Raw genomic sequence first — 26,844 nt, forward strand, 5'->3', positions numbered from 1 at the left:
CTAGATATCTCTACTATATCAATACAAAACAAATAATATAAAATAAAATTAACAATAAGAATTAAAAGAATTAAAATTACAAATACAAGAAATAAAAAATCTATCTTAAAATATAAAAATTAAAAAAAAATTAGAAAAGAAAAATATAGGAACTGCAAACACCTATTTTAAATTATAGAAACTAAAAAATAAAGAGAGTAAAACTATAATAACTTTAAAAAAAATGTTAATTTGTAATTAATTTGATTTTCTGGACCGCTGTCTGATATGTATAAAGATAAAAGAGATTGAAAAAAATTAAAAATTAAACTAAATTATATAAACGTAAATTAATATTTAATTATCAATTTTAAGACTATCTAGAATATGTATATATAAAAAAAAAATTAAGGATATATCTATATATTTTCTTCTTTGGTTCAGACAGATCCGGGTTAATAGACCAACATATTAACTAGGTTATTTTAGTTTACTTTTATAGAAACACTTTTGTATTGACTCTCATCTCTCTGTATAAGAGAGTAACTTAGATGGTTTAGGATGGATGATTTAATTTGCAACATTTTTCATACCAAGTTTCTTCATTATTTTTTGGGAAAGAAAGTTTGTAAATTTATTTGTGCAAAAGCTGTCTTGTGTTGTGAAATTCGGCCAAATCGCATTTTCCGTCTTCTATTTTTGTCAATTTATTATTTTAATATTTTATTTTAAAATAAAAATATTTAATTTTTTTTTATTTTAAAAATATTAAATTATAATCTTATTATTAATTTAATATCAATTTACTGCTAAATTTTAATGATGACATGTGACCTATAATTTCTTAGATAACTTGACATTTTTAGAGATAATCTTTTTATAAATTATATAAAAGATTTTTATTTGTAATTTTTTTAATAGGTAGTTGATATTTATTTTATTATTAAACTTCATGTATATTATCTTAAAATATCAAGTCAGTAAATGTCATGTGACTTAAGCGATAACATATCATAAGTCAGTGTTAGAATGGTTAACATATGTTTAATTGACGATAAAACTAAAATTTTATATTTTTTTAAAATTAAAAAATTAAATATTTCTATTTTAAAATTGAAAGATAAAAATTATAAATTAATAAAAATAGGAGACAAAAACATAATATGTAAAAAAGACTTTAGACAAAAACATAATATGTAAAAAAGACAAAAATTATAAATTAATAAGAAATGTAAAACATTTTCTCTAAAAAAAAGACTTTTAAACTATGTTTGATAAAAAAGAAAGAAATATGTGAGAAATAAAGTGGAGAGAAATATAGAATATAGAAATAGATGAGTATAAATAGATAAAAAAAAATATAATAAAAATTTAGTTATTTAATTTGAAAGAAATATAAAAGAAATATAATAGAAAGAAAAAGAAAAAATATTTTTTTATTCAAATATTTTTACCATAGCAGAAATGCTACTCTACAAATATGTTTCAATTGATTATAATTATCTTTATAATTAATAAACACATGGACTTGAGAAATACTAGTACGTACGTCTGACACTGTTTAAAATCAACCCCATTGGCTGCAGAGCACATATAGTCCTTATAATGCAAAAGTTATTATCTATAGCATAAAATAAAGAGATGTCTCTTCTCCTCTCTCTCTTTAAATAAAATTCAGGTGCAGCGACATATGTCCTCTGCTACTATTCTTGGATCATAATCGGACTTTCATCTCGTAACATGTATTTATATTTAATTAATAGATTTTTCAACATTTAAATAAATTGATAGATTTGCAATATAGTTCTTCTTGGTTTCTTTAAGTATTTGAAAAAAAGGAATGAAAAAATCTACATATTGTATGTAACAAAAATGTCTTCAAAATAATACATACAATAAAAAATAATAATATATAAATTAATTGGTTTGATTTGGTTTATTAAGTCAAAAGACAATCTTAGATCCCCCATTTTTCATAAGTTAATAATAAGTGCTATGTCTTTTGACAAGAAAACATTTTTGAGAAGTCGTTATTTCAGACTTTGTAAGACAAAGTAGCATCTATAAGATGAAGCAAACCAGACGAAGCATACAATTGTTGTTAACATCCATTATTTACTATGCCTAACGCATTTGAATTTTCAAATGAATAATTTATACCTTAATAAATCGAAAGTCATTGTCTTGAAATTCACACTATGTTAAAGGTGTATAAAAGCATGTAGAGCATCATAGTAAAGGACATAAATCCCAAATTTCACTAAAAAGGCACAGGAAAAGGACTGCATCCTTGCTACATGGTGACTTTACTTCATGTTGTTCCCATTTTGTTACTCTACTTTGATAAGTAGCTTGATCTATCAAAGATAAGGAGTACATTTAGGTGAAAGACATTAATTGAAACATTTAATGCACCAATAGATACTTCATCTGTCTCTAGATCAAACGAAGGAGTAAGACGAAACAATTCTATGAATCAAATTTAAGAAGTTGAATGATCATTTCTTTTGAAACTACTATATAAGAAGTTTTGAAACTCAAGAGATAAAGAAGTGATACATAGAAAAGATTTTGAGATATAGAGAAAATATACAACTCAAGAATATCTTCTTCAAGAGTTTTCTTGTACTTGAACATATTTGTTGTAATCACGTCTAAAAGAGATGACAACTGCAACCTTGTAATACCTTCATAACCATTGTTATATATAGGGTAGAGCCTGAAGAGAATTAACTGTAAAAAAAATATCTGGAATTAAGCCTGAAGAGGTTTTGTAAAAAGAATACTTGGATAGTGACTTGAAGAGGTCAGTTAAAGAACACTTGTGTTCAGCCAAAACGACTTGGTGAAAAATACTTTTAACTCTGTTAAAAGTTAGTGGAACTCAATCTGGTTAGATTAAGAACTGGACATAGCCTCGATGGTTGAGGTGAACCAGTATAAAAGCTTCTTGTATTCATTGATTGTCCTTGCTAACCCTTCGTCTATTATAGATACTACTTCACTTACTTGCATACGTGGGAGTTTTTAATATACATTATTCAACTTCCCTTATAGTGTTTATCTTTTCTCCACATGGTTGGTTCATATTTTAAATGTATAAATTTGATACTTGAACCAATCAACATAGGGTTTAATTGGTTAGGTTCGGGTTAGACCTAAACAAAAAAAAATTGAAGCAATTTAATTCATTTGGTTTGGATTGTTGGATTTGTCGGATTGATCTGATCCAATGAACACCCTTAATATTGCTTGGTGAATGCAGTAATGAGATGTGTTTCCTCTTGTCCTTGTTATGAAGTACTTTTAACTAAATTGCATATATCAATATAAGTAGTTATGTTAGTTAATTTTATTAGGTTTATAAAACAAAATAATGAAGTACTCCATCAGTACCTATATATATGCAAATAAAACCAATTTCACACAGATTAATAAAGTTTCTTAAATGCATTTATTTTTCACAATTTCACATAAAATACACATATATTTCTTAAAATATATTTGATCACGTTCATAGTAGACAGTGCTTTCTGTACTAACCGTACTTCGCACCCGGGTTCCGAGCCTGGATTGGCAATACAAAACAGCCCCGGGCTCGTGCTGCACGACGTCAGCCCGGTATTTGAGCAAATCATACCTGATTCCAAGGATCTCGTCCCAAACTAGATCCGCCCTTCAATCATATCATATCATATCATGATATATCTTATCTCAAGCCCAAAAAGGCCCAAGGCAAACCTAATTCACTCCAAGGTACGTGCATTACTTATACGAGACTATTACACATACAAACCCTAACTTTGGCATCGAAGTCTCTTTTGCAGGTACCTCCCCCATCTTGGAGCACCAATACATCAGGCAAAGGAGGCTCACCGATCTTACTGGACGGATCACCTCTACGACCAAATTCCGGTAAGAACATTTGGTGCCCACCGTGGGGCTGATCGAGACAGCCTTCATCGGCCACCTGTATGGTTTCTACTAGAAGCCACATTAGACGAGCAACAGACAACGCAAGCCACTCAGTCAACATGGACAGCGACGCTGCAACCCTAAGGCGGTTGATCGACCAAGTCGAGCAGATGCGACAACAGCACGACGCCGACCTTCAAAACATGCGCACCCAGCACGAAAACGACCTTGCAGCGATGCGGACCGCTAATGAAGCAGACCTCGCAGCATTACGTGCCGAGAACAAGCGCATTCGCGCCCAGCTCCCTCGACACCACTACGAACAACCTCCGCACGAGAGCGACACTCATGAGGAGGAGGCACATTCAGCCTCCCAATCCCGAGCGACGACCAAGGCACCGACTTCACGGCCCACCACGCACCGGTCTCATGCATCCACGCACAGATCAGGGCAGGGTACTAGCAGGGCCCCCACCCATGTCTCCGAGGGCCAAGAACCCTTCCGCCGTCATCCTTTTGTGGATGGCATTATGGAGACCCCACTGCCCTGCGGGTGGAAGCCCCTCCACCTCGACCGCTACGACGGCACCACGGACCCCGACGAGCACATCGCCTCGTACACAACTCAGGTAAACCTCTACACTAACAGCGACGCTATATTGTGTAGGGTTTTTTCGACCTCACTCAAGGGACCCGCGCTTCATTGGTACACCCAACTACCAGCCGGATCCATCGACAGCTTTGCCACCTTGGTGCGGCGATTCGTGGCACAATACGCCATCAGCCGGCCTCATCATACAACCTCGGCCGCCTTGGCCAACCTCAGGCAGAACGATGATGAATCTCTGCGAGCTTTCATGGAGCGCTTCTCCAACATCTCGGTTCGGATCTGGAATCTAAACCCGGAGGTCGCGCTGCACGCCATGCTCATGGCACTGAAACCCGGATCGTTTGTCGACAGCCTATGCCGCGACGCCCCCCGCGACATGGATGAGCTGCGTGCCCGCGTCATCGGCTACATTCAGATGGAAGAGCACTCGGCCTTCCGCGACCAAGTTCGCGTGAAGGGCCTCGCAAAACCGGAACAGGGCCACAAGGACAAGGTAAAAGTCAATAATGACAGCCAATTCAAGAAGCCGGCCAGAGCCAACAGAAGCGAGAGGTATGACTTCTACACTCTCCTAAACGCCCCGAGAGTCCACATCCTGGAAGAAGCCAGTAACAATAACCTACTAGCCCTCCCACCACCCGGCCACACCCCCAACAACGCCGATTAGTCCAAACACTACCGGTACCACAGGAACTACGGCCACACCACTGACGAGTGCCGCACGCTCCGGGACCGCATCGAAGAGCTCATCCAGGCAGGCCACCTCGGCCACTACATCCAGCGACAGCCAGGTTCCCGAGGTGGCTCTGGAGGCCGGGGACGCGGGAGAGGTCGTGGGTCAGGAGCTCACACAGACTTACCCACAGGGTCCCAGCAAAACGCTAACGGTGCGATACAGGCCGAAATAAGTCAGGAAACAGCATCGGCTCCCTTACGGGGAGTAATCAACACGATTGCAGGTGGTTTTGCGGGAGGAGGCGCCAACAGCTCGGCCCGAAGAAGACACCTGCAGAGCATCAACTGCGTCCACTCTACCACCTCGGCCCCGCACCAAAGCTCACCACCGATCTCCTTCTCCGATGAAGATTACGCCGGCGTCAGCCCTAACCAGGATGACCCCATGGTCATCATCGTGGAGATAGCCAACTGAAAAGTGCAGAAAACACTCATTGACCAGGGAAGCTCGGCTGACGTCCTGTACTGGCTGACTTTCCTCAAACTAGACGTCCCCCACTCTCTCATTCAACCTCACACGAAGCCCCTAGTCGGCTTCGCGGGAGAACGAGTTCACACTCGAGGATACGTAGACTTGCTGACGACTTTCGGAACACCACCAGATACAAGGCGGGTCATGGTCCGGTACCTCCTCGTGGAAGCCAACACTTCCTACAACATTATCATCGGGAGGCCAACCTTGAACCAACTCGGAGCGGTAATGTCAACCCCACACCTCACTATGAAGTTCCCGGGCAAAGACGGTCAGGTCATCTCCGTTAAAGCTAATCAGAAGATAGCTTGACAATGCTACGCCGAGAGCCTGAAGATCTCCTCGTCAAGCAAGCAAAGCGAGGGGAATCCCCCCACTATAGCTCCTTAAGTTTTTTGCTTAATCTTCTTTTACTTTCAGTACGAACAAGCTGTGCACTCTTTTCCCGCCTCGGTCCTCGACTGAGAGGGTTTTTAACGAGGCACGTAAGAACAAATAAATAAAATTATACGTTTTGCTCAATCCATTTCCTCACGAATTGCTTTTGTAACACTCGAAGTTAAACTAGCCTCTTACACGAAAATCCGGGGTCGAGCACGAACCTCGGGACGCTAAGCATAAGGTCGAATTTGAACCTTAATTATGTTGTTCATTTTAAAGCGAGGTCGAACACGAACCTCGAACATGATAATCCGGGGTCGAGTACGAACCTCGGGACTCTCAGCATAAGGTCGAATTCGAACCTTAATTATGTTGTTCATTTTAAAGTGAGGTCGAACACGAACCTTGAACATGATAATCCGGGGTCGAGTACGAACCTCGGGACTCTCAGCATAAGGTCGAATTCGAACCTTAATTATGTTGTTCATTTTAAAGCGAGGTCGAACACGAACCTCGAACATGATAATCCGGGGTCGAGTACGAACCTCGGGACTCTCAGCACAAGGTCGAATTCGAACCTTAATTTTGTTGTTCATTTTAAAGCGAGGTCGAACACGAACCTCGAACATGATAATCCGGGGTCGAGTACGAACCTCGGGACTCTCAACATAAGGTCGAATTCGAACCTTAATTGTGTTGTTCATTTTAAAGCGAGGTCGAACACGAATCTCGAACACGAAAATCCGGGGTCGATTACGAACCTCGGGACTCTAAGCATAAGGTCGAATTCGAACCTTAATTATGTTGTTCATTTTAAAGCGAGGTCGAACACGAACCTCGAACATGAAAATCCGGGGTCGAGTACGAACCTCGGGACCCCCAACATAAGGTCGAATTCGAACCTTAATTGTGTTGTTCATTTTAAAGCGAGGTCGAACACGAACCTCGAACATGATAATCCGGGGTCGAGAACGAACCTTGGGACTCTCAGCATAAGGTTGAATTCGAACCTTAATTGTGTTGTTCATTTTAAAGCGAGGTCGAACACGAACCTCGAACACGAAAATCCGGGGTCGAGCACGAACCTCGGGACTCTCAGCATAAGGTCGAATTCGAACCTTAATTGTGTTGTTCATTTTAAAGCGAGGTCGAACACGAACCTCGAACACGAAAATTCAGGGTCGAGCACGAACCTCGGGACTCTAAGCATAAGGTCGAATTCGAACCTTAATTGTGTTGTTCATTTTAAAGCGAGGTCGAACACGAACCTCGAACACGAAAATTCGGGGTCGAGCACGAACCTCGGGACTCTAAGCATAAGGTCGAATTCGAACCTTAATTATGTTGTTCATTTTAAAGCGAGGTCGAACACGAACCTCGAACATGATAATCCGGGGTCGAGCACGAACCTCGGGACTCTAAGCATAAGGTCGAATTCGAACCTTAATTGTGTTGTTCATTTTAAAGCAAGGTCGAACACGAACCTCGAACACGAAAATCCGGGGTCGAGCACAAACCGCTAACCTAAGGACGACTTTGAACCCTGGCAAAGCACACCCCACTCTCAGTACCGGGGTCGAATTCAAACCCCGGCACGACCAACTTAAGGTCAAATTCGGACTTTGACTCCAGTCTAGGGTCATTTATGAACTTTCACAACAATTACTTAGTCAAAATTCGAGGTCGGATACGCATCTTAACACATTCATTTACGACCGGGTTCGAACTCCCACAAAAAGTCCTACTAAACAAAAACTAAGCCCGACCTCGAATCTCGACTTCACCAACTCAAGGTAGAAGTATCACCAAATACAGAAGCATATAGCAGACACCAAACATGTGCCTCAAACAGCGCGAACAGCCAAAATTAAACGCAAACACGGACAAGACAGAACAAAATATATACATACAAACAAAGTTCTCAAAATTCGGTACATCAATTCAAGCCAAAGAAAAATAAATCCAGCTATTACAAAGGCGGCCTAGGCTGAAGCATCTCCGCCAGAACTGTCGTCGGCATCGTCCTCCTTGACTAGCCTCCCAAAGCGGACGACTTTCTCCACATGCATGGAAGAAAAGTCGAATCCGGGAGCAAGAAGCCGAGCTTGACGAGCAGCCTTTTGGAAGCCCCTCTTGTGTTCAACCACAACGGAGCATTCGACCTCCGCGAGCCTCTTGTCCGTGGCCGCCCTCCCCGCCACCAGCTCCGCGAGCTCCGCCTTCAAGGTGGCAATTTCGTCCTCACGGCCACCAAGAATTACCTCGTTACGGAGGCGCTCCTCAGTCGCCGTCGCCAACTCGCCCTTAAGAGAGGTCACAATGTCCTCCAGAGCCCGTACTTGGCCACGACTAGAGGTCACCTCATCCTCCAAGGAGCGAGCGCGGCCTCGAGAAAAGGCGACGAGCTCCTGCAACTCCCCCACTTGAGAGGCATAAGCCTCATTGGATCGCAACGCAATCTCAAGAGACTTCTGCACCCGGGCCAGGTCGCCACACGCAGAACGGAGCTCAGCCTCGTGCCGCTTCGCCTCACCAAGGGCTGCACTGAGAGCTTTATTCTCTTCCCTCAGGATCTTGTTTGCCTCCTTCCAAGGTTGAAGTCGGCCCCTCAACTTGGCCAGGTCCTCTTGCTACTTAGCCAAATCCTCCCGCTGTTGGCCCCACTTAGGCTTCCAGTGGCTCACTATACCCATCACTCTCTGCAGCATGACCTGGGCAGCATCAAGGCTGTCCTCGGGACTGACCCTGTCTATCAATCCCCGGTCCTCGGAGATCAGCGAACTCTGAGGGAAGAACCCCTCCGCAGTCACCCCCGCGCTCCACAATGAATCCATGTCGGCGGAGGCGCTCACGTGATCCAGCCGCACCTTATCTATACCCTTCCCAAAGCGATGGGATAGGTATTGAGTCCGGGCAGGCCTCTGCGACGAGCCCGCCTGCGGCGCCGAATCCGTGGCAGAGGACGGTGCTCCCCGCTTAGCACCCCGAAAGTCCACTTTAGGGACCCCGAAAGTCCACTTTAGGGACCCCGGCCCCGCCTGCAAAAAACTAGTCCCACGTCAAAAACAAACAATGTGACATACGAGAAACCACGGAAACAAGGAGACAAAACACCACCCACCTCAGCAGCTTGGGCGACCAGCTCAACGGCCTGCACCTCAGGCTCGGCGGCATTTCTCGCCTGCACCTCAGGTTCAGCGGTATTTCTTGCTTGCAAAAATCACCCAGATCGGACAGCCGGACAACACAACAAAAGGAAAAGGTAAAGTCCGAGAAAGACGACACTCACCACCTTGGCAACTCGGGCAGCCTGCCTGGCAGTCCGGACCTCCATCGCGGCAGCCTGCTCAGTAGGCTCAACAACCTGAGCCACCTCCTTAGAAGCCACCTGGGGTGGTGGACTCTCAGTGAGATCCACCGCATCAACATCAGCAGCCTTGGAGGCCACCTCCTCGGCACCTGGAAGGACCGAGGTTCCCACGGCCTCTTTCCCCCCCTCTTTCTCTTCCGACTAGCCTTTAGGGGGGCAACATCCTCCTCCGGAGGCTCAGGAACCTCGAGCTCGGTAACGTTGTAGCGGTGCTTAAGCTCGCGCCACAAGTTTTTCCCCATAATGCCTGCAGAAAAGAAACAGAAGCACATCAGTAAAAGGCAACTACACAAGCCCGACAATCTATTGAAGCGTACAATACTCACTTTCTAGGCCCCTATCCCTATAAGGCGAATTTGCAAGCAACAGAACGAGCTTGCAATCCAGCAGATGAGGGAGCGCGGCAAGATTCTTAATGGAGGCCGCCTCCGCGGCCGTCACCTTCTGATCTCCCAAGCCGTGAAACCTAGACGGTTTGGGACGCCAATAGAACGGAAACCTCGGCAAACCGCCAAAGTAAAACACCTCATCTTCCAAAGGATCAACACCCACGAGGGCGTTTATACGATTGGGAGTAGGGAGTAAACAAACCCCCATCCCTACTCCCGCTCAGGGACAAAATGCCATAAGGCGGAACGCCCATCTTCAACTGATAAAAATGAAGAAAGACGCGAAGAGACACCTATATACCTAGAACTGTACACAGAACCTGAAAAGCCCTCAAAAAACCCCAACTATTGGGATGCAACTGGCAAGGAGCCGTGTTGATGAAATTCAAAAAATCACACTCAAACTGAGTGAAGGGAAGACAGACACCCAAATCCCTAAAAAAGCATTGATATACATAGAAATTGGGGGGATCAGTAGACCTCCCCATGTACACGCCCTCATCGGCTTGACAGGGCTCAAGCCGAATCATGTGGGAGATGGAGGAATCACAAACCCTATGCGCCCTCCGAAACACATTCACTTCGAGGAAAGAGCGAAAAATGCTCTGAGCCTCAGCCACCTCGCGTTTAACCTAGTCGTAACCAGGAACGCCTGGCTCCGGGCCCCCAGACGGCGGCGAGTCTTTCTTCTCAACAACGACCCTTCCAGCAGCCACCGCCTTGCCACGCGCCTTGCCCCTGGCAGACGCAGAGGATCTGGCACCACTTCCACCGGCCATGAAAAGAGAGAAGAAGCAAATAAAAAGGAAGTACCTGGTACTCCTCCTCAGAAAACAACTCTAACAAAGAAAGGGTTACCGGAAACGGCGACGAAAGCGCAAAGGCAAGAAAGCAAGAAAAGCTCTCGTACTCGAGAAGTCAGAAGAAAGACAAAGAGTAAAAACGAAGAGGCGTGAGTGGAAGAAAAGGAAAAAACTCTCCCCCAAAATTCAAAACCGACGCGAGACGTGTCAACCAAGGGGCACGCCTGATGACACATTAATTGCAACCCATCATTGCATAACCGTCATTTCCCTTAATACGCCACTTGCACGTTTCCGGGAAATAAACAGTCGCGACACATGGCGGACCCTCAGATGGCGCACGTGGAAAGCTACCTCCCACTAGCGAGCCCGGTCTCAGCTCCTCGACCTACGGTCTTCAGAGCTCGGGGGGCTAGTGTACTTACCGTACTTCGCACCCGGGCTCCAAGCCCGGATTGGCAATACAAAATAGCCCCGGGCACGTGCTGCGCGACGTCAGCCCGGTATTTCCCACTGGCGAGCCCGGTCTCAGCTCCTCGACTTACGGTCTTCAGAGCTCGGGGGGCTAGTGTACTAACCGTACTTCGCACCTGGGTTCCGAGCCCGGATTGGCAATACAAAACAGCCCCGGGCACGTGCTGCGCGACGTCAGCCCGGTATTTGAGCAAATCATAGCTGATTCCAAGGATCTCGTCCCAAACCAGATCCGCCCTTCAATCATATCATATCATATCATGATATATCTTATCTCAAGCCCAAAAAGGCCCAAGGCAAACCTAATTCACTCCAAGGTACGTGCATTACTTATACGAGACTATTACACATACAAACCCTAACTTTGGCATCGGAGTCTCTTTTGCAGGTACCTCCCCCATCTTGGAGCACCAATACATCAGGCAAAGGAAGCTCACCGATCTTATTGGACGGATCACCTCTACGACCAAATTCCGGTAAGAACACTTTCATTTATTACTATATGGGTATTTTTAAATAAAGAACATTAAATAAAGTTGACATCAATGTAAATTGTTCATGTTTTAGTCAAAAAAGTTTAAGAAGTGAAAAAATTTATATAATTTACCATTCTTACTTATAATTAAAATTTAATGAGAGAGGTGAAGATATTCCTGCATATCAAAACTTATGCACCAAGACCAATAAAATAGTTAAATGTCAATTGGAGAGTTAAAAAAATGAGAGAAAAAACATTTATTTTTTAAACTCGTTTTTATTTATCAAACAAAAAGAAACAAATATTCTCATAAACTTTAATAAGGACAAGAAATGAAAAAAAAATGTTTTATGAAAAATATAAGTAACTTATAAAAAGACCACTATTTTATTATAAATTATGTTTTATAATAAAGTTTGTAATAATAAAATTTTAATGCACATTTTGTAAAACCCTATTTTCATAAAATATAATATAAGTATCTTATGAATAATTTTTGTATTTTTTATTTTTATTAATAAGAGTTGTTAAATATTTATTTAATTATTTAATATATTGTAGAATATAAAATAAGGTGTATTACTATTGATTTTATTTAAATATTTATTAAATTAATTGAGAGGAAAAGAATTAGTAACTGTAGTTAAATATTTTAACTGAGGTTAAACGAAGGTTATGATTTTTAAAATAGTAATTTTCTGATTAAACCCTTTTTACACTTTCTTTACGTACGCATTTCTTTTCACGTTTCAGAGTTCAAAGAATATGAGTAAGAAGGAAATCACCTTAAAGTCATGCATTTGTCTTCTTCTACTTACCAGGGTAAAGGGGTTGTGTGAAACCTCGCTCTATGTGTTGGTTTGTATACCGGGTAGTGAGATTGACCCCCAATCCTATGAATGTTGTTTGCCCATGTATGAAGGATTTTTTCCAAATACGTTTGTTTTGCCTCTTGTTCTTCATGTACATAACTAATGACATGAATTATTTGAATGTATGATCAATTGTATGTTTTAGATTGTAATTGTAGGATTTGAGATCCCTATGGATTCTTATTGAAAACTCTAAGAGAATGTATTGATGATTGTATGAAGAGGTTGACTAAGTATGCAACTATGTGTGAATCATGTTGTTTAGGATGCTTATTACATAATTTGGGAATGTTTTACCAATTGGAATGTGAAAATTGAGTTGATATGTGTGTTCCAAATTTTGTGATTATGTAGATCTATGATTTCTAATACGTCGTCAAGCCCCACTTGGGGCATATCAAGTGTCATTAAGGCCAAGAGCAATGTCTACTCATGGGGTCTTTCATGTTGGGCACGAGATAACACTCGTTAGGCGTGAAAGCTCTAGGGTTCCTTATGACACTTCCGTTGAGCGTGAGCTGACTCATGTCAAGCTTGGACACTATAGAGAGCTCTCGGTGGTGTTCTCATCAGGCGTGGGCTCGATCACGCTAGATGTATTCCAAATAGAGACCAATGTGGTCCTTTGAAGGTATTGCATCAGCACAAGACCTATGTCGCTGGGTGACATTCTTATTGCAATTCTTTTATTGCTCTTTTGCATAATCATATGTTGTAATTCTTATAATGTGATGATAATGCGGATATGAATTAATCTTTGTTAATCAATATATGAAAGTAAATGATGAGTAATGAGGTATGAGGAATATGTGAAATGTGAAATTGTGGAACCATGTAAATGTAGTGCATAAAATCTATTTGACATTCATCATGTGCATAAAAGATGTCTTTTTTTTAGGGTATGATATGAATACATCGTCAAGGAGGGTCCCTTGTGTAAAAACTTGGAAACCATCCTTCGGGATAGCTCAATTTGGATGTCCTAGTCATTCCATTGTAAGCATGAGATATATCTTGTGCGACTTAGTTATCCCAACCAAACTCTGGTAGTATGTCTTTCTAGTGAAAGTGTGCAGAGGATGTGACCTAATGTGTACTCCTGGACTACTCTACATGTATTGCTAGCAACAATGCACAAGTGTGATGTTTTTAATGGTGCCACATGCATGTTAACATGTAGTTCGTGTCCATTGCATAATGTGTTATAGAGTCTATTTGACATGCATCATGTGCATAAAAGATATCTTTTTCTAAGAGAGTGATACGAAATACACTGTCAGGGAAGGTCTCTTATGTAAAAACTTGGGAACCAACCTTGGGGATAGCTCAATTAGTATGTCCCAATCTTACCCTCATGAGCATGAGATGTATCTTGTGTGGCTTAGCTATCTTGACCAAATCCTGGTAGTATGTCCTTCTAGTGAAAGTGCATAGAAGATGTGACCCGACGTGTACTCTTAGACTACTCTACGTGTATTGCTAACAGCAATGCACAAGTGTGATGTTTTAATGACGTCACATACATGTTAACATGTAGTCTATGTCTGTTGCATAATGTATTATAATTTTATCTTATATTGTTTATGTTATGAATGAATTAAGAGTGATGATTATATTATTGGTGTGACACCCTCTACCCCGCATATCATAATACAAATAATAAAATTTAAATAACATAGTCTTTCATTTTTTTTTAATATACCAAACATGTTCAGATAGAGAGCACCACATTAATAACTTAAAAAAATAACATAATCACAAAAGAAATAAGGATAAGATTTTCAAAATAATTTAACAGAAACAACATACTAATCTAATCCTATCTACGCCATGATGTCACATGTCCTATCAGAGCAAATCCCAACATAGAAGCCTAAGCTTCATCACCAACATCCTCAGCCTCATGCTGATAATCACCTGTAAGACAATCAAGGAAAAACAACTCAAGAAAAGGGAGTGAGAAACATCTCACTCTGGCTCACAGTGTAGGAATATACACCGGATAGCCAAACACAAACAAAACATATATAACACAGATAAATTAGTAATAATATCACATCTCACTCATTCAAGACATAAAAATATCAATTTATCATATAACATTAAAATGCACATGGATGGACACGAACTACATTTTATCATGCATGTGGTGCCAGTAAAACATCACATGGCATATTGCCGCTAGCAATACACGAAGAGTAGTCTAGGAGTACATGCCGGGTCACACCCTCTGCGCACTCTCACTAGAAGGACATACTATCAGAGTCTCGTCGGGATAGCTAAGCTGCGCAAGATACATCCCATGCACACAATGGGCGATACTGGGACTTCCAAACCGAGCTATCCCCAAGGACTAATCCCCAAAGCTTTTACACTAGGAAGCCTTCTCTGGCGGTGTATTCCATATCGTACCCTTAAAAACATTTATGCACATGATGCATGTCAATCAAGACTCTATGTATTCTCATATCACATTATTATCATCACATCTCATCATCACATTTCATCATCACATTTCATCCTCATATTTCATCTTCATATTTAATCATCATATTCACATTATCACATTATATTCACAATTCTCACATAGCACTTTAATCCATATTAAAACTCATCTATTTGTGAAATTAAACACATATTTACACTCTGCAAACATTAAGGAACACAACAAAGCAATCAGAAGGCAAAACAGAAAACATTCATATTTTGCCTATTTTCTCATAGGGTTTCCTGTAAGGACCTATAGAAATCTCAAATCACACAATTACAATTTTAAAACTGAAATTAATCATTCATTCAAGCAATTTATACAATTAATTACATACAAGAGAAACAATAGATGAAACAGATACAATTGGGGAAAACCCCTCATACATGAGCATACAACAAACACAGGATTGGAGGCCAATCCCACTACCCAACATACATTCCCACACCCAGAGTAAGGTTTCTCACTCCCCCTTACCTGGATGAGCAGAAGACGAATGATCTTGGTGTGATCTAAGGTCGTTCCTGAGTACTCTTCCTTAGAGCTCTTTGTTTCTCCTCTTTTTTTTTTTCCTAACCCTTCAAAACGTAAATGAGGCAGATAGGGTTAATGCTACCTGACTTCTTTCTTAAAATTAATCCATTGGACTGGGTCAACCCAACCCGTTTTCCTTCTCTTCTAACCCACTTATCTTTTTCCTCAAAATAATTAAATAAAATAAATACATGTATATTATAAAATATTTTTCCTCTATAATAATAATATATTTCTGACCCAAAATATAATAATATAATTTTAATAACAAAATATCATATAAAATCAACCTTCTCTTAAAACATAAATTTTTATTTAAAAATACTAATAAAAATACTTATTTAATACGTACAAAATAATTGTCCAAAACAATAATTATTTAAAACGTACAAAATAATATTTCTCTACAATTATTAAAATAATTATGACCAAATATCATATAATAATAATAATAATAATAATAATAACCTTTTTGAAAATTGGAGTGTTACAATTGGTGTGTGCTACAACTGAATGACTATTAAGATAATGTTATATGTGTATGTCATATCTTGTTGTATGCATTGTTTGTGTTTGACTAACTGGTTTGCATTCTTGCATTGTGAGTTAGGGTGAGATGTTTCTCACTCTTTTTTTTTGTGTTGTTTTCTTGTGATTTCTGTTAGTGATCATCAGCATGGTGTTGAGAATGTTGGTGGTGAGGCCTAGCTCTCAATAATGGGTTGTGCTTAAAAAATAAATAGATCATTATTTATGAAAAAATATAATTAAAATGAGTTTTTGAAATAATCAACTTAGGGATTTTAAATAATGAGTTTATTATTTTTAATTTAAAAAAAAATATAATATAATAGGTGGTTAATCAAAGAATGCAAAATTCGAAAAATAAGACTTATGGAGAAATAGAGTTGAGAAAAAAAAAAGAATAAAAATGATGGTGAGAGAGAGAGAGAAAGAAAGAAAGAGTCGTTTAAAGTAGTTACGAACATAAAAAGGTCAAAGAAATATATACTTAAAAAAATGATAGTATCCCCTTTATTATTGTAACACTATCTACTCCACATATGTATATAAATTAAAAATTCATATTAAAGATATAAAAGTTTCTAAATCCATGCATAATTAATCAAAGTGAAATCTTTACACAACAAGGTAAAAAGTTTCACATAACAAACTCTTAAATAAACTTCATACTTGTCGAGATATAAAAGTAAACATAAATACTATAATAAAAATTAATAAAGAACATCACTAGTCTAATCTCCAATGTCACATGTCCATCAAAGCCTCCCAAGATAAGGTTTAAACCTTGTCACCAACATCATCATTAGCCTGATGAGTCTTGTCTACATCAACATTTACAACAACAATATGGAACAAGGGGAGTTAGAAAACTTCTCATTGTAACTCATGGCATGAAATAAGATATGAATAGCCAAACACACTCCATACATTATTTATAACAACAATATGGTATTAACATATGATTAACACTATCAAACACAATAATTCATTCACAATACATCAAATCATTAATCTCAACATGCAATACAGTCACATGGGAATACGAGATGTAATAGACATGGACTCTCGATTTGCATGCATGTGGTACCAATCACAAGATATTCATAGTGCATATACAACAATTTGCGTGCGAATAATGCATGTCACATAGACTCTTTATCATATCATGAATCACTACACATACTCAACAATTTATCATATATACAATTTGACATACAAATGATTTGTCATACATACGATTTGCCAAATACATTATTTGTCATACATGAGTCAAGCATTTCATTCAATCAATGTATCAAGAACATTCATGTTTATTGCACACTCATCAAACGTTCGAATCACTCAACCTATCCACTTCAACTCAAGTAAAAGAACAAGTTTCATATATGGAATGACACCTAACAGAAGTCAATTTTCACCTGACACAAAGTCTAGAAAGCACTCATAGCTCTCGAGATGGTTCATGCTTGGCATGATTCGCATCACACCTGGCGAGATGGCAACAACAAATTACCTAGAGTTCCCACGTTTGATGAGACTCGACCCATGGTCAGCGCGAGTGGCATAGAGACTCACGGCCTCAATAGCGCTCAATGAGATGTATCTCATGCTCGAATCAATAGAACAAAGAGTGAACTCTATTCTCGGGCACCACAACACCCGACGAGATGCACATGGCTTCTAGCGCCATATCAAAAATCCAAGACTTGTAGAATCGTGATTTGCGAACAATGAACCCAAAACATGCATTGATAATTTCAAATCGGTAAACACTACATAATACTCATAATAAGCACGAATAAGGCATGGATTAGAAGTAATTACATATTTTTATTAACTACTCACACATTAACCATTCACGCATACTCTTAAGGTTCCCATTGGAACCCACAAGCAACTCAATTCATACCAAAAAGGGCTTAATGCACGAAATTAATCATAAATAATTACAATTCATAACAATTTAAGGGCACAAGAATTATGAGGAAGACAACAAACAAGAACAAAAAACAATTAGGGTTTCCCCCAACACCGCCTTAGAGCGAAAATTTTCACTCTCTCTTACCTCGATCAGTAAAAAGCGAAGATTATGGGTTTCTGAGATGATATCCTCCTGACTCCTCTCCTCTTGGTTCTTCATAGCGTAAAAATAAAAATGAGACCCTAAGAAGAAAAACTGACGAATTCCCCTTAATTTTAAAAAAAGACTCAACCTCCCTTTAACCTTAACAATAGTTACTAACATTAACTCAAGTTACACCTTTTCTTCCCCTCAAAACACTCATAATAATAATAGTAAACATTATATTATATTTTGATCTTCATATAATTAATTACATTAATATCAAAATATTAAATTTAATATCAAAACGCTCCATAAAAATCAACCTTTAATTTTATAATAAAACATAATTAATTTAATTATGAAAATGCAAGATGTTACGAAAAAAGAGATGTTATGTGTTACAATTATATCTTTTAAAAAATAAAATAAGAGAAAGATAATGAAGTAGGTGAATAATTACAGAAATTGAAAATTTTAAAAAGGAAATATACATAGAAGAGAGAGAATAAAAATTAAATAGAAATATGATGAGAAAGAAATAGAGGGTTGAAAGTAATTACATGGACAAAATAGTCTAATAAAAGTGCACATGAAAATTTGAACCTGAGATATGCATACATTATTTGAACAATGAATATTCCTAGAATCTGAACTGAGTTTGAAAATGAATATTCCTTTTGTTAATAGTATACATATAAATTATTTGCAAATCATCATTAAAATAAAATTTTGTTAATTAAGTAATTTTTGACATTTTAAAAAATTAAACTTTAAATATTTGTTTTTAGATTTTTTTTTTCATATGTTTTTATTATTATTAAAATAATTTTACATAATATTTTTTATTATTATTAAAATAATTTTACATAATATTTTTTATTTTATAAATATGTTTTCTCGTTGTATGAGATAATTAATTTTATATAAATTCAAATTTTTTTCAAAAGAATACCAAATAACTTATAGTTTAAAAGAAACTTTTAGACTATAAATTGAAATTTAACAAACAATTTCTATATGCTTCATCAGTCTCGTTTTATTTGATATTTAAGCTTCTAGTATAAGACTTAAGAAATATAATTAATATATCTTATTTTATAGTACAAAAATTTAGATAACTTCTCAATATATCTTTAAACGTTTTGGATTCCCACCAATAAAATAAGTATTAAAAAAAACACATGAATTGAAATGTATTAATAATAATTAAAGATATACTAAAAAAAATATTTAATATTATATTGAAATAAAAAAAGACAATAAAATTGAAACACAAAAATTGTCGAAACTTAAAACAAAATAGAATGGAAGAAGTATAATGCCCGATGATTCAAAAATCCACTGATCATCATCTAAACCTTGGGAAAAATAAATGATAACTTAGCTATAAACATTAAATTAAGTAATTGATAAAATTAATTATTAAATTAGTTTATAAATATAAATTAACATAAAAGGATATATGATTTTATATAATTGATCTCTCTGTTCTTTGGGTAGAATAGTTTCTCATCATATTGCACTAAGAATGTCAAACATGTTACAGGATTTTTTTGTGTCACGCACTGTCTGTCTCCATCACATATGGAAAATATTAATATTCTCCTTTCTGGCACTATTATTATTTTCTTTATTATGGTTTTTGTTGTTGCTCCGGAACCATGTGCTATGTTTCAACAACCACATTCAATTATTTGGTCCTATTCCTTCTTAAAAAGATTAGGGACATGTCTTGCAAGTAGGGATGCCTGGTTTGTGGAGGGATTTTGCTTTCTCCGTTTCTGTCCCATAAAAGGGGGTGAGTTTGAGTTTAGATTTTAAAAAGGAAGATTTATATTTTTTTTATACTCATTCACATTCCTATCAATTTTTGACAACTTTGGGTAAAATTGCAGAGATCCATTACATTTTTTTTAATTTTTTATTTTAATTTATACATATATATATAATAAATAAGTTAATAATTATATTATAATATAAATAATATATAAAAAATAATAAATAAGAAAAAACTTATAAATAGAAAATTTAAGAATTAAATTATATTTTTAATTAAAAGTATAATTTTAAGTTTGTTTCATATTTATTGTTATAATTTAAATTATTTAATTATTAAAATAATTCATTTATATTTTTTAATATTTATAAAAATTAAAAATTTAACTAATTTTTATATTCATATGTATATGCATATATATATATATATATATATATATATATATATATATATATATATATATGTTTTTAATTGTAAAAAAAATACAATAGGACGAGTAAGGGAGTAAGGTGGAGAGTTATATACCCAAATCCACACCAAAACCCGATATTTCAAGTAGAGAAAAACTCGTGCCCAAACTCATATATATATATACAAGTGTGAGTTTAGTTGTTATGCCTACTTGCAAGAAGCATATAAAAGAGTTGATGTTAGTGTTGCACTAGTGAAAAAATTAAAGTTTAATATATATAGAGTTTGTTTAGATACAAATTAAAAGTAATTTTAAGAATTTTTTTTTATTGAAAATAAAGAGCATTTTTCGGTAGAGAAGTTTTCCAAAGTACTTATAAGTTTGTACCCTAACAAACTCATAATATTACATCATTAATAGTCCATAAAAGATGCTTGTTATTTTGTAAATAATTTTTTGAGGTACTTATAATTATATTTTTATTTAATTCTAAATTCTTATAATTTTTTATTTAAAAATAAATTATTTTGCTGAAAGTTAAAATAAATAAGGTAATAATTAATATAAATAGTTTAATATTAAGGACACTAATAAATAGGAAATTTTGTTAAAATAATTATTGAAAATCTCCAAACATGTGAATTAATTGATACAAGGTTGTTCTAGCTTAATCAATGGTCTTGTATGCAATTGTATTAAATACCAAAAGGGAGAACTTTGTTGCTCGTAATTATTCTACCTGAATCAAATAAGATTACCTCAAGTAGACTGTTTTGTTTAATTAAGTCTCTTGTCCCAATGATTGTAAGACTTACCTTGGGATATTGGTCGACCTGGTACTCCAAGGATCAATTTCTATCGATGTTAAAATAATGTTTGGCTAGTGGAAGCCACACCTTGCAAATGTATATTAATCTTTAGTTGTTAGTATTATTAAAGTTATCAAATTAAGTTCAGTTCGATGAGCCGACCTAACCAGCCCGTTAATAAGGTTAGATTGTACCTTAATAAATATGATCTAAATAGAAATAAGTTATTTTAGTCCAATCCGTATATATAACCCGATAGGCCAAATGGGTTTATATAGGCCAACTTGATAGAAAGATAAAAATACATTAATAATTTGATACTAATAATAACTGCTATAAAAAAAATTAAAACATAATGCATTAAAATATAAGCTTTAAGTTATAGTATTATTCTTTCCTTCCGTCATTTTTGAAAAACATTATAGAAGAAAAAGAAGTAAAATAAGTTAAATTTCATTTATGATTTTATTGACATATACAGATACGTGTGTGTAACTTTTCTTTATCTTCTTTATTTTAATTTATTAACATTTATCTTTTTCATTTATCAATAGAATAATTGCTTTTCAACTATCCAAATTCAAAACATTCATATTTTCACTAAAATGAAAAAATAATAATAAATATTAACCAATTTAAAATAAATAGTTTAATTTTTATTTATTTTTATTTTTTATATAAAATCATTTTTAATTTTTTTCAATTAAAGCCAACTAAGACCACCTTGATTTGGAGGTATGTTGGGGGCATAGTGCCTTGGGATTTAGTCTCCATTAGAAGCATCTTCAAAGATATTTTTTTTTTGTAGATATTCAAACAAAAATTAGGGAATACCACATTAAATAATCAATCTTTCATATTGTATATGTTTGCATACAAAATCATAAATTGATTGTACTTGGCTTGTTGCAATAGCAAAAATTTTCTCTTCAAACCTTTAAGCAAGCTTATGAAGTTCATGCACTTCCTCTAGCTCAAAAATAGGAAGATGTCTTTTTACCATGTCGATTCTATAAAAAATGAAAAACAGAACTTTAATAACTAAATAATACAAATTATTGAAATTTTATGGTCGTTAGACAATTCTCAAATGGTACAAAAATGTTTAAATCATGAAGATATATTCAAAAGAAAAAGAAAAAAGAAAAGTACAAAAGAATGGGTGTCAGAAATAGATTACACACTACAGGGACTGTTTTTGTAACACCCAATTTTTTTTTATTATTATTTTAATGGCATTTTCGTAATTTTAATAAAGTTATAGGAGTATTTTGGGTTCCGGAACGGGCCGTTCCAAATGTTGAAAATGTGAGGTTTTAGTAGTCCTAGAACGGGCCTGGAACGGGCCGTTCTGGTATGGAGAACGGGCCGTTCCGGAGGGAGAACGAGCCGTTCTGCTGAGATTGAGAACGGGCGGTTCTGGTTTCAGAACGGGCCGTTCTGGTTTTTGGGAACGGGCCGTTCCGATTTTGGAACGGGCCGTTCCAGATGAAAAATTTGCCCATCTTTGAAGGATCCGGAACGGGACGTTCCGAAATCAGTACGGGTCGTTCCGGGTGCGTCAGATTGCCTATAAATAGGAGGCAGGGGGTGAAAATTTTATATTGAAGTGAGAAGTGAAATCTTAGAGAAAGAAAGAGGAAGAGAGAGAGAGAGAGAGAAAGAGAGAGAGAAAGAGAAAGAGAAAGAAAGAGAGAGAGAAAGGAGGAGGGAATCCAGAGGAGGAAGCTTTGCTCAAGTTTCAACTCCGCTTATCCAGGTAAGGGGGGAGTGAGAACCTCGCTCAGGGGTGTGGGGATAATTGTTGGATAGTTGTTTGTCGGATTGGCCCCCAATCCCTTGCCGTTGTTCTGTCTGATTTTCTATTTACTCTATTTTGTTCTTTGTTGAAGATGCCGTTGTTCTGTTTGATTTTCTATTTACTTTACTTTGTTCTTTGTTGAAGATGCCGTTGTTCTGTTTGATTTTCTATTTACTCTACTTTGTTTTTGTTGAAGGTGCCGTTGTTCTGTCCGATTTTCTATTTATTCTACTTTGTTCTTTGTTGAAAGTAATAAATGAGTATGAAATTAATGTTAATAATAAATGAGTTTTAATATGAACAAGAATGCTCTCTGTGAATACCTATGCGGACCTTATGAGGAATATTGATGACATGACCATGTGAAATATGGACAAATGACATGAGACCTAAGAATGGACTATTGAGACAAACTATGATTATGATACTATGACAAATAATGACATGATGTACTAAATGAAATTATGTAATAAGTTAAATGTTGAGTCAATGAGATTATAAATGTATGACATGCATCATATGCATATATTACTCCAGGTGTGCCGCTGAGGCCGCATACCCACGACTAACAAGGTGTACCTTATGGTCACCCACGATGTAACATGCTAATAAGGTGTACCTTATGGTCACCCACGTCTAACAAGGTGTACCTTAGGGTCACCCACGATGTAACATGCTAACAAGGTGTGCCTTAGGGTCACCAGTGATGATATGTGAAACTTCCTTATGGCGCCACATGCATGCATTTATAAGTCAAGATCATGACATCATTGCATGATAAATGAATATATATGTGATATTGATGATGTATGTGTATTGTTTATAAGTGACTTATATTTGTTGTGTGTGTGTGGGTGCTATCTAACCTTTATTTCTGCACCTGAAACTGAGTGAGATGTTTCTTACTCCCTTGTTGTTCTTGTATATGTTTAAATTATGTTGCAGGTGATCAGCATCATGAGGATGTTGGTGATGAGGCTTAAAGGCTTCAATTGGGCATGCTCTGATAGGATGTGACATCGGGGCATAGTTAGCTTAGTTTAATATGTTATTGTTTTAATAACTTTAGTTTCTCTTCTTTTGTAATTTTCTAACAAAGAGATAACGTAGATAACATGTATAATTCAAGGAAAATATATGTTAAGAATTGTAATTTGAACGTTCTTGATAAAAGACCAAGATGTACATTTTTGTTATATTTTTTTATTATATGATTTGGGAGTATAAATTAATTCCTAACCAGGAGGCACTGCCACCTTTACTGGAGTTAATTTATATTTCCTTTATTATTATTTGTATATATATGATTTCTTGTTTTACACTAAATTGTATTGAAAATCTTAACTTCTTTTCTTTTATAATTTTTACACTGGAGTTATGATTTATGAGTTACGAATGTGAATCTTCTACCTTGTTATATTTGAAATATTTGTCAACTATGAAAGATTTTATTTACCCAAAAAGAAGAAAAGAAATATTTTATTATTACATTTGTTGTATATTAATAATGGGGTAGAGGGTGTCACATTTAGTGGTATCAGAGCAGGTCGATCTAATCGACCGTGAGTTATGAGTTTACTATGCTTATTTGGTTTACTATGTTTATTTGGTACATGAATGATGGACTGAACTGATTGTAAAACTTGTTGGTATGCTAGTATGATGATTGATTATGTTTATTGATTGTATTATTTTCTTAGACTATGGCTGGTAGAAATGATCGTGCGATTGATGATGCTCTTCAAGCATTAGCACAAGCTATGAATAATAACAATAGGACTGAAGTTACTCCTAACTGGTTGGAGCAATTTCAACGAAATCACCCACCTACCTTTAAAGGAGGATATGACCCAGATGCTGCTATGAATTGGCTAACAGAAATAGAGAAAATTTTCAATGTTATGGATTGTCCTATCGCTCAGAAGGTGAAGTTGGCCACATTCATGTTGACTGCTGATGCTCACTTTTGGTGGGAAGGAGAACTTCGGAGGATGATTGATGGAGGAGTGCACTTGAATTGGGACAACTTCAAGAAGGTCTTTCTTGAGAAGTATTTCCCGGATGATGTGAGAAGTCGGAAAGAAATGGAATTCCTTGAGCTGAATCAAGGGAACGACACAGTGGCTGTGTATGCTGCCAAATTTGATGCTTTGGTTCGTTATTGTACACACTACCATGGTGAGGGTGGTGAAAGAGCTAAATGCATAAAATTTGTAAATGGTCTGCGTCCTGAAGTGAAAACTGCAATTAACTATCAGGAGATATATCACTTTCCCACTCTGGTCAATAAGTGCAGCATTTATGATCGTGACAATCGTGCTCGTGCTGCTTTTTATAAAGGAGTTGGAGGTCCTATCCGTGCTGTGAATTCTAGTACTTCGGGAAGGAGTAAGCCTTACTCCGCTTCTAATAGATTTCAAGGGAGTAAAGCTGCTGCTAATAAAAGCAAGTTGCTTACTAGAGGATCCACTGTTAGTGCTACTGGAAGTGTTGGAGGGTCTGTGTCCACTCCTTCAGGAAGATGTGGGAAGTGTGGACGTGTTGGTCATAATCAGTCTGAGTGTCTTGACAAGGAGATTACCTGCTTCAATTGCAGTGGCAAAGGTCACATCAGCACTCAATGTCCTGAACCACGAAGAACACGTGTTATTGGATCGGGTTCGCAAACTGAGCGTCCAAAGACTGTGGGGAGAGTATTTGCTCTTAGTGGTACTGAAGCTTCTCGGTCAGAAAATTTGATACAAGGTACTTGTTTCATAGCTGAGACTCCTTTTGTTGTACTATTTGATTCTGGTGCAACTCATTCCTTTATTTCTGTTTCTTGTGTCCAAAAATTGAATTTGCTTGTGTCTTTGTTAGATTTTGATTTAGTTGTGGAAACCCCTACTAATGGTCCTGTGACTACATCCCTAGTGTGTTTGAAATGTCCTTTGACAGTTTCTGATAAGCAGTTTCTAGTTGACTTAATTTGTTTGCCTCTTAGTCAATTAGATGTAATTCTTGGTATGGATTGGTTATCTTCTCACCATGTCCTTTTAAACTGCTTTGAGAAATCTATTTCCTTTAGTGAATGTAAGAGTACGGAATTTCTTAGTGCTGCTGATATTAAAACTTGTTTAAAAGACAATGAAAGAGTGTACATGATCTTAGCCTCTTTAACACTTGAGACTGATAGTAAGCTAGATGAGATTCCCTTAGTGAGAGAATTTCCAGAAGTATTTCCTAAGGATGTGTCTAGTTTACCACCTGAGAGAGAGATTGAGTTTAGCATAGACTTAGTGTCAGGTACCTCACCTATATCTACAGCACCCTATAGGATGTCCCCAACAGAGTTAGTTGAGCTTAAGAAACAAATAGAGGAATTACAAAGAAAACAATTCATTAGGCCTAGTGTCTCGCCTTGGGGAGCGCCTGTTTTGTTGGTTAAGAAGAAAGATGGGAGCATGAGGTTGTGCGTAGACTATAGGCAACTGAATAAAGTGACCATTAAGAATAAGTATCCTTTGCCTAGGATAGATGACCTTATGGATCAACTAGTTGGAGCTTGTGTGTTCAGTAAGATAGATTTAAGGTCAGGATACCATTAGATTAGAGTGAGAGCTGAGGATGTTCCTAAGACTGCATTTAGGACTCGCTATGGGCACTATGAGTATTTAGTTATGCCGTTTGGTGTGACTAATGCACCTGGTGTTTTTATGGACTAAATGAATAGGATCTTTCACCCTTACTTGGATAGATTTGTAGTGGTCTTCATAGATGATATCTTAGTGTATTCCAAGACTAGGGAAGAGCATGTTGAGCACCTTAGGATCGTTCTTCAAACCCTTAAGGAGAAACAGTTGTATGCTAAATTGTCAAAATGTGAATTTAGGTTGGATAGTGTGAACTTTCTAGGACATGTGATATCCAAGGGTGGAATAGCTGTAGATCCTGCTAAGGTAGAAGCTGTGTTAGA

The 26,844-nt window shown here is 37.0% G+C and overlaps 1 protein-coding gene across 1 annotated transcript; it reads left to right on the top strand.

Moving 5' to 3' along the window:
• The first annotated feature begins 3,953 nt into the window (after nucleotides 1-3,953).
• LOC145954757 (uncharacterized) lies at nucleotides 3,954-5,654 on the top strand. Its single transcript, XM_083069446.1, has 2 exons — nucleotides 3,954-5,056; nucleotides 5,195-5,654. Exons 1-2 carry the CDS (start codon nucleotides 3,954-3,956, stop codon nucleotides 5,652-5,654), a joined length of 1,563 nt encoding a protein of 520 aa, XP_082925572.1.
• The last annotated feature ends 21,190 nt before the right edge of the window (nucleotides 5,655-26,844 follow it).

This window comes from Cajanus cajan, chromosome 2, assembly GCF_000230855.2.
Source record: "Cajanus cajan strain Asha chromosome 2, NIPB_CcT2T_4, whole genome shotgun sequence".
Classification (NCBI taxonomy): domain Eukaryota; kingdom Viridiplantae; phylum Streptophyta; class Magnoliopsida; order Fabales; family Fabaceae; genus Cajanus; species Cajanus cajan.